The sequence below is a fragment of the Trifolium pratense genome, linkage group LG7 (genome assembly GCF_020283565.1).
Source record: "Trifolium pratense cultivar HEN17-A07 linkage group LG7, ARS_RC_1.1, whole genome shotgun sequence".
Lineage (NCBI taxonomy): Eukaryota > Viridiplantae > Streptophyta > Magnoliopsida > Fabales > Fabaceae > Trifolium > Trifolium pratense.
In genome coordinates this window covers 57,636,489-57,645,420 of record NC_060065.1, presented here as the reverse complement: position 1 = coordinate 57,645,420, position 8,932 = coordinate 57,636,489, and the positions used below count along the sequence as shown (strand labels likewise).

At 29.1% G+C, this 8,932-nt stretch overlaps 2 protein-coding genes and 1 long non-coding RNA gene across 3 annotated transcripts; 1 reads left to right on the top strand and 2 right to left on the bottom strand.

Moving 5' to 3' along the window:
* Window positions 1-1,511: 1,511 nt before the first annotated feature.
* On the top strand, window positions 1,512-4,388 carry LOC123899446 (glyoxylase I 4-like). Its single transcript, XM_045950574.1, has 3 exons — window positions 1,512-1,904; window positions 2,048-2,153; window positions 3,963-4,388. The coding sequence occupies exons 1-3, from the start codon at window positions 1,750-1,752 to the stop codon at window positions 4,212-4,214; spliced, it is 513 nt and encodes a 170-aa protein (XP_045806530.1). The 5' UTR covers window positions 1,512-1,749; the 3' UTR covers window positions 4,215-4,388.
* Window positions 4,389-5,232: 844 nt separating this feature from the next.
* On the bottom strand, window positions 5,233-6,827 carry LOC123899445. Its single transcript, XM_045950573.1, has 6 exons — window positions 6,692-6,827; window positions 6,512-6,604; window positions 6,303-6,407; window positions 5,835-6,212; window positions 5,638-5,714; window positions 5,233-5,317 (listed from the first exon to the last, which is right to left on the bottom strand). The coding sequence occupies exons 3-6, from the start codon at window positions 6,357-6,359 to the stop codon at window positions 5,251-5,253; spliced, it is 579 nt and encodes a 192-aa protein (XP_045806529.1). The 5' UTR covers window positions 6,360-6,407; window positions 6,512-6,604; window positions 6,692-6,827; the 3' UTR covers window positions 5,233-5,250.
* Window positions 6,828-7,118: 291 nt separating this feature from the next.
* LOC123899448 lies at window positions 7,119-7,975 on the bottom strand. Its single transcript, XR_006805602.1, has 3 exons — window positions 7,831-7,975; window positions 7,365-7,436; window positions 7,119-7,235 (listed from the first exon to the last, which is right to left on the bottom strand). It is a non-coding gene; the product is annotated as an uncharacterized LOC123899448 (long non-coding RNA).
* Window positions 7,976-8,932: the final 957 nt, after the last annotated feature.

Genomic DNA, 8,932 nt, shown 5'->3' with positions numbered 1-8,932 from the left:
GGAAAAATGGGTTAACAAAAATTGATGTATTTAGTCCAAATTTTTAACTAAATACATCAACTTTAATTGACCCATTTTTCCTTATATTACGGGATGGAGGGAGTATAATTCATCAATTATTTAATAAGTAAAATACAAAATAAATAAAGATAAAAACATACAAGTAAAGTCTACGACCCTAATTCATACTATAGGCCTATATGAAACAAGCATGTGTGCGGCTGTATACATTCAGTCGAAATGAAAAAGATAGCTAAGAAAATATGAAATGAGAGATTGGTGGTGCAAATTTAATATTTGAGGGTGTGCAAAATAGTCCAAAAAGCAGGATTTTAGGAGTAACCTATACAAATCCAGAGGGTGCAAGTGCACACCCTCATGTAGCTATAGATCCGCCCCTGTTCATAATCTACTTCTTTATCAAAAAAAAGTTCATAATCTACTTGAAATAACATTTGAAAAATAACTATAAACTTTTTGTTGAAAAATATTTACCAAACAAGTCTTTTTTTCAAAATAGGTTAAATAAACTCATTTTATTTTAGACTAATTTATTTTTGTTCTTCAAAATAGTTGGGCCCTATTATCATTATTATTGTTTTAGTATGCAAATAGAAGTTGGTATGATATGGTGGATGAGAAGGATTCGATCGATCCTATTCAGCATGTAGCACGTGTGAATGACGTGTAAGGGCAATCCATCTATTGCTTACTATGTATATTGACAAGTGGCATATATGTACATGTAATAATACATGATATTAATGTGTCACCACAACACCTTAAGTTAACAATAACATAAATAATTACTCCCTCCGTCCCAAAATATAAGGGAAAATTGGTCAACTAAAGTTGATGTATCTAGTCCAAATTTTTAACCAAATACATCAACTTTCTTTGACCAATTTTCCCTTATATTTTGGGACAGAGTAGTATGATTTTGTTTCATCTTTTAACATAAAAATAATAAATAAAATACTAATATGGGTCCTTATACATATGTTAAAAGAATTTAATAGAGAAATATTTATCTTTAAAGTTTGAAAAATATTTTTTAATATAAGTGTATATTTTAACCCACTTATGTTGGTGCATTGGTATTGGCTTGAGACCTGAGAGTGTGCTCCTCTTGAGGTTTGAGGTTTGATTCTCTCTAATACCAATTTGAATGGGCTAATTTAATTTCTTCGTTGCTAAAACTACTAAAAAATGGCTTGTAACGAAAAAAGACGCAGCTAAAAATCAAATTTCTTGTAGTGATTATTTAATATGCGTTAATAGGACACACCACACGTTAGCATAACCAATAAATAAATAAGTTGTTTTTAAATATATCAAAAAAATTCTTGTAAGATGAATAATTGAGAGTACTAGAGTTCGAATCTTGGTTCCTGCAATAACATGCAATGTTTCTGCCAACTGAACTATATTCATGGAGACCGGTGTTTGTGAGTTTATTCGTAGATTTATTATTTTTAATTTATATTCGTATATGATAGTATATTCAATTTGCATTTGAATGAACATTGTCATAGCTTCATAGGAAAAAAGAAATATATACGACACCTTCCTCTATATATAGATGATTGCACCTATTTCTCTCCTCATTATTCTTAACAAAATCTACACCTCAAATCTTTATTCTCTTTCTCTTCCTCTTCAATCTTTTTGTTGACTTAATTTTCAACTTTCTTGTTTTTGGTCTTAGGATATATATTATTCTATTAATTCTCCTAAGAATTAGAAAAAATGAAAGACATTGTAGGAAACCCTTTGCGCCTAAAATCAGTGAATCATATCTCTCTTATCTGCAAATCAGTAAATGAATCTGTTGACTTCTACCAAAATGTTCTTGGATTCATTCCAATTAGGAGGCCTGGATCATTTGATTTTGATGGCAAATGGTAATTAATCAATTAATTAATTAATGAAGCAACATGAAGCATGATGGAAACCATACAGCTATAGCGTCATTTAAATTATTATTTTTTCTTCATGTTGTAATTTTTTTTTATTAATTAATTTTTCTATGTGATTAATGTTGCAGGCTATTTGGCTATGGAATTGGAATTCACTTGCTACAAGCAGAGGACCCTGAAAACATTCCAAGGAAGAAGGAAATTAATCCAAAGGATAATCATATATCTTTCCAGGTAAGTTTAATTAATTGATTTTAATACAATTAATTACGATGTTTGTTCATTTCATTCAACTACATATGATTGATTTTGAAACATATGTGATTGAGTTCTGGTGCTTAAGTTTAACGATGAATAGTTTTAAAGAATTTGAGTTTGGTTCTTGTATAAAACAATATTCGGGAAAAATTTAGTACAATTCCTATTCGAAAAGATTTTTAACTAAATTTTACTTACTTCTTCGTTCTACAAAACACCGGAGGCTCCTTCCCCTAAGATTGGAGGATTAACGCAACAAAAAAATTTTCAAGGAAGAACCAAATTAAATAAGCAAATTCATGATCATTATTTTTAACCAAAACAAAACTAAAGGTTTAATGACACAACTTGTTGTTCGTCTACAATTCATTTATGTGTAATTATTTTTAATATATACGAAGGAAAGGTGGAAAAAAAATAGATTACTCAATAGTGTAGAAAATTTATTTTATGTCTTATTTCTATGGTTCCTAAATGAAAGAGCTTATGTGAAATTCATGATTAATCCACTAATATTTCAAATTTCAATTCTTCCAAATAATTTATCATCGAAGCTCAATCGATCGAGTCACACCATTTAATTATGCACATACATTATGTTGAATTATGGGGGAGTTTATAGATCATCATTTTGAGTCAAGAACAACCACACAAATGGAGGATTGAACATCGTATTTTAATCCAAAAGATGAAGTGTTGGAACTATAAATCGTATTAGTGTGCAAATTGAAAAAAAGAAGTTATTAGTCCCACATAGGAAAGAGTTTATACAATACCTTTTTTTAAGCGAGAATTAACACGATACTACTGTATATAAAATGGCGGTATGGTACATTGAGGTGTGCTCTAAGGAGTACCTAATTTTGTGAATGGGAGATGATGCACTCAACTTGATCACCACACATTTGCGCCTCCATCCGTCCAGTTGGGCTTGAACCTTGTGGTGTATTAATCTTTTAAGAGACGGTATGTAACCTAAAATTTTATTTTAATTTTTTTGAAAAAATTTCAGATTCAGTCCACGTCAGATCTTCACATGTTTTGCTTATGTCAACGTGCATTTGGCACACACTAACGTGCGCCCTCCACATTTCAGCATTTGCCCTTCTCAAGCTCGATAAGGCAATCCATTGTTTAAGTTTGTGCGATCTGAGCCATCCATTTTATGACTGTTACATTTCAAATCACTCCAAGCTTGACAATATTCCGAGCTTTCTCTTCTCCCTCTTCTATTCGGCATGTTTCCGAGTCACTTCTCTTCTTCCGGTGACATAAACTTTTCTAAATTAGCTAAACTCGAAAATAACATTTAGACATATCATCTCACTTATATATTGCTCATACTTAGCCAAAGCCTCTTTTAGCAACACAACAAGGAACTTTATAAAACCAACTACATGACACACATATAGATATAAAAACAACCACTTTAGCTTATAGTTCAAACTTCCTTGTCCTCTAATAAGGCCAAGTATATGTGCAAAAAATTCAAAAAGTAGACGAAACCATGCATGATGTCTTTTATTTTTTGATGCAATATTTATATTGTTTGTACATATTTTATTAAAAAAAGCTACACTATTTCTCTGTCCCTTTCCTAGCTATAGGGAAAGGACAAAAAAAAATCTCATAAAACAAACTTTTTCTATACTCTAACTTATATTATAAGTTTCTATTTTGATGATGACATGACAAAGTGGTTGAATATTCATGATATACATTAATTAAGAAGCTTATAGATGAAATAATTAATATAACACATGTTTTGTCCTTGTGAATGAATAGTGTGAGAGCATGGATGCAGTAGGGAAATATCTTGAAGACATGAAAATTGATTATGTACGTGCAATGGTGGAAGAAAATGGAGTTAAAGTTGATCAAATGTTTTTCCATGATCCAGATGGATTCATGATTGAGATATGCAATTGTGATAGTCTTCCAGTTATTCCATTAGCTGGTGAAATGGCTAGATCATGTTCAAGACTTAATCTTGAGATTATGCCTCAACAGATACACCAAGTTGTTAAGCAAATTTGATCATGAGGATTAGCTTTTTATTTTATCTTAATTTTGAATTATTGGGGAATAAGAAAGAGAAGTTAATTATTAAGTATCAATATTATGAGGAAACTCTTTCTTTTTTTAATTTATGTATATGTTTTGTACTTTGTCAATTTGTTTCTTCTATTATATTATGGATGTACTAGATTCACTACAAGAAAAAAGGTATTTTGCAGCGACATATGTCGTTGAGAAAAATACAAAGTTGTTGTAAAATGTGTTTTTCCCAGCGAAAATATTGTCGTTGCATGTCGTTGGTATAAGTGCTGTTGCAAAAAGTTTTGTAAGGACAATTAATGTCGCTACCATAACTAGTGTTTTTACAACAACAATGATTGTTGCCTTATATAACATAAATAATGACTATTGTCGCTACGAAAAGGTATTTTTGTCAACAACTAAAGTCGTTACAATAAATTATTTTTTGCCAACGAAATAAATCGTTGTTATATCTTTCATATCTCAACAACAAAAATAGTTGGAATAAATTTCCAACAATAAATGTCATTTAATATAACTGAAATTATATATTTTTGTTAATTATATAAAGTACTAGCATCAATCACATTTCTAATTTAAACCGTCTTAACTATACCAAAAAAAAAATATTACATTGTAATTTTTTCTAGCAAGAAACATAAACACAAATTAATATAATATTAAAATATAAAATATTGTAAATTATCCTTGTCTACATCAAAAATGAAAAAATATAAATTATCTTGTTCTAATGAAAAGAAAAACTGAAACTGAATAGCCAAACAAGCCACACGCAGGTAGCGAAACACAAATACCATTGCTGACGGACAAAACCAAAGGCCCCAAAAACTAAAGCCAATGGAACACTAGACAAAATCTAAAAACTGCTAGCAAAACCAAAAAACAAAACGCAGACACGAACAAGAAGCAAACAACACCACTACAAATAAGAATTCCATGTCTTCCTCAAAGAAAGCAAACCATTGTAAGGCTAAGGGAACTGAACAACACAAGGGCCACAATAGCAACAATCTCAATTCTTCTTTATATATTTGCTTCGAACTTTTCTTTGTGAAGTAGTTGAAACACCATTACTTGAACTGCAATTTCAACACAATCAAAAGTTATTAATTTAATATGTCATTTTCTACTTTTTTTTTTGCAAAGACAAAAAGGGCTAAAATATTAAAAACAAGAGAATGTCTAGTGAAATGTGATACATTCAGAAGCAATTCCAACTACAATCATTTTAGTACTAAATTTAGCTAAAATTATTCAATCCACCACACTCATTTCATATTAAAACAAGAAAATTTAACGTATATAATATGACAGTTTTAATAACATAAGCAAACATCTCCATTCCAAATAAAATATTAAGGACACAAATGTATGTCAAAAGTTAGGAAATTTTACTTACGGTTTGTCTGTAGTCATGTTATTAGCTCTGTGATTAGATTCAGACTCTATATTCAGTACACCGGAAGATTGTCCACCCTATATAAATATTCCAAATAGCACCCATAACATATTCAATATAATAAACTAATAGAATTCTATAATATGAACTACTAATTTATTATATTTTGTACCAAAAAGGACTATTTTTATACTTACTTGAAAATTCAGCATTTGGCGAAACATATTAGCCATTTTTGCTTCAACTTGTTTCTCCATTTCTTCTCCGATTTGTCTTTGACTCTCTTCAAACTTGGCTGTCATTTCTTCCCTCATTTTTCGTTCTTCTTGGAGTTGAGTCTCTACATCTTTTAGTTTCATTTCCATATCATGCCTCTTTTCACACTCCTTTTTCAATTCTTCATGTAAACCTGTAACAGCTTTTCCCTTTTGTGGTTTAATTCCAGCTCCTAACCCACGACTATAACCCGATCTCTCTCCTACAACTGATTTAAAAGCAATATTTGCAAGCATGTCTTTATCACCGTCAACATGTTCGGCTGTTGCAAGTTCTGAACAAGCTTCTTCAACCTTTGTCTATTAAAAATATTAATTATAATTAGAAATAACAAATTAATCACAATTATATATGTTCTACAAATCACTTAGCACTTAAACATGACATACATGAATTTCCTTAGAAGCATCATCTTTCCATTCTCCATTGCTATTTGTGTGAGTCATTCGCCACAAGTCTTGAAAGTTGGGCTCTTTTTGAGTTTCAGGATCTCTCTATAAACAAATTTACATTATCACCCATTATAATTATCTATTAGTCGGCAATTCGGTGAACAATATACACACACAAAAAAAAAGTTCATAACTTTATAGATTACCGCATCATAGCTCACAGCTTGAAATGACTTCCTTCCACATCTATGTTTAATAACTTGTTTTGCTTTATTTACTTTGTTCCTTTCACTGATTGCCTAAAAATAATACATAGAGAAATATAGTAATTGTTTACATTTAAAAGTAAATTGTCTAAATTTATAGTAGATTTAGTACAAACATACCTTATAGTCAGGACTTGAGAAATAATCTACCAAGAACTTCCAATCTTCTTCACTTATATCTTCTGGTTTGTGTTTCAAAGCTATCTCATTTGTGTTATATTGGCTAAAATGTTGATGAAATCTACATCTATGATTACGATAGAATCTTTTAGCGGTCTCAAGAATAACATCATTATTATGTGTTGTATTATCAATGTCAAAAGTATCCTGCACTCAACAAATTAAAATAACACTATTGTAAGTTCTCCAAAGAAGAAATCAAATAAAATAAAAATGTACAAGATTATAATTTACCAAAACTTTTGAAACTATCTTGTCAAGTTTAGCTTGTGGTATTTTTCCCCACTTTTTGACATTAAAAGGAGCATTCTTTAGGACAACGATTGAGACCTCAGTCACAAAATTTGCAGCTCCTGTCCAACAGCTACCATTTTATCTGCTGGAATATCAACATGCAATTTTCCAGTAGCACTCTTCTTTTTCTTTTTTGAGACACCTAAGCCAATGGTTCTTCCTCTTCCATTTTTTCTTGTATTTGTACAATCTATTGCATTTTTACCCAAAAGAGAAATTTATGAGAAGTATAATGTGATATTTTAAGATACTAAAATATAAGAACAAATAGTATATGAATAAGAAAAATTAAAGTTAAGCAAATTAAATAAGTAAGTACCTTGTTGACTTATAATAGCATTTGAAGAATTTGGAAGCTGATAATCTGGATCATGATTTGAGGGTGCCATAACTAAATAAAGTAAATGACAAAACATATCAAAAATCTTTTAGAAAAAAGAAACCCATAAAATATATGGCTGTGATGCAGAGAAAAGAAATAAGAAAAAAATAATAATAAACACGCAGAAAAAAAAAGGACACAAGAAAACTGCACAGACATAATGAAATCCAAACTCAACTAGCCAATTCTTACTTAAACCCTTTCTTCAACCCTAGATTCGTTACTTAAATACCCAATTCTTCAACCCCTTTTATTGACAATCAAACAAAAAGAAACCCTATATTTTGATAGAGAGAAATCCAGCAGAAAAATTCCTAACAAACCCTATAAAGAAAATATGCATTCAATCAAACATTTTACCAAGATTGATCAAGAGAAAAACGCAGCAAATCAAAGCTTGTACCTGTCGAAGAACAAAATAATTTCTATTTCCACTGATTTAGAAAGAAATTGAAAGGGGTTAATGATCTGATTATGAAAGAAGAGGGCTTTGTTAAGTTTTTGATTTACATAGATACTACTGGAGCTAGGAGTTCCCATTATGAAGATAATGGAACAGTTATTGCAGAGAAACTGCCCACAAAAATATTTCAGCGCTAAGAAATACCGCCAATGTTTTGGTCTAATTTTTCAATGCCGCCATCTATTTAGTTTTTGGATTTTTATCTATGATTTTTTTTTGTGGTGTTACCTAATTTTTTATTTTTTTTTTGTGTTTTGACTTTTAACTATAATGTAGATATTTTTGGGCATATGTTTCAAATTTATTTAATTTATTTCTTTTAGAATGATTTTTTTTTAGAGATAATCTACTACTAATATATTAAAATTAATTTAATGTACTAGTAAAAAGATGATATGCTTCAAAATAGGAATAAAACAACAAAATAGAACAATATATATGCATAAAAATAGCAACAAAAGAGTTGATTATGATCAACTCAACAATCACACTAGCTTGTTCAAAAAAAAAACTCAACAATCACACTAAAAAAAAGATAAATACAATAAAAAAATTATATATATTTTTTAAGAGAAAAGAATTATTATATGCTTAATATATATATATATATATATATAAAGAAAGAATATAAGATAAAAAAGAATATAAGATAAAAAAAAAGATGATATGTTTTAAAATAGGAATAAAACAACAAAATAGAACAATATATATGCATAAAAATAGCAACAAAAGAGTTGATTATGATCAACTCAACAATCACACTAAAAAAAAAAAGAAGATAAATACAATAAAAAAAAAAATTTTTTTTTAAGAGAAAAGAATTATTATATGCTTAAAATATATATATATATATGTATAGAACAATATATATGCATAAAAATAGCAACAAAAGAGTTGATTATGATCAACTCAACAATCACATTAAAAAAAAAAAAAGAACATAAATACAATAAAAAATTATATTTTTTTTAAGAGAAAAGAATTATTATATGCTTAAAAATAAGAATAAAATACGTCATAGGTAGGAATATAGAAATGAGAA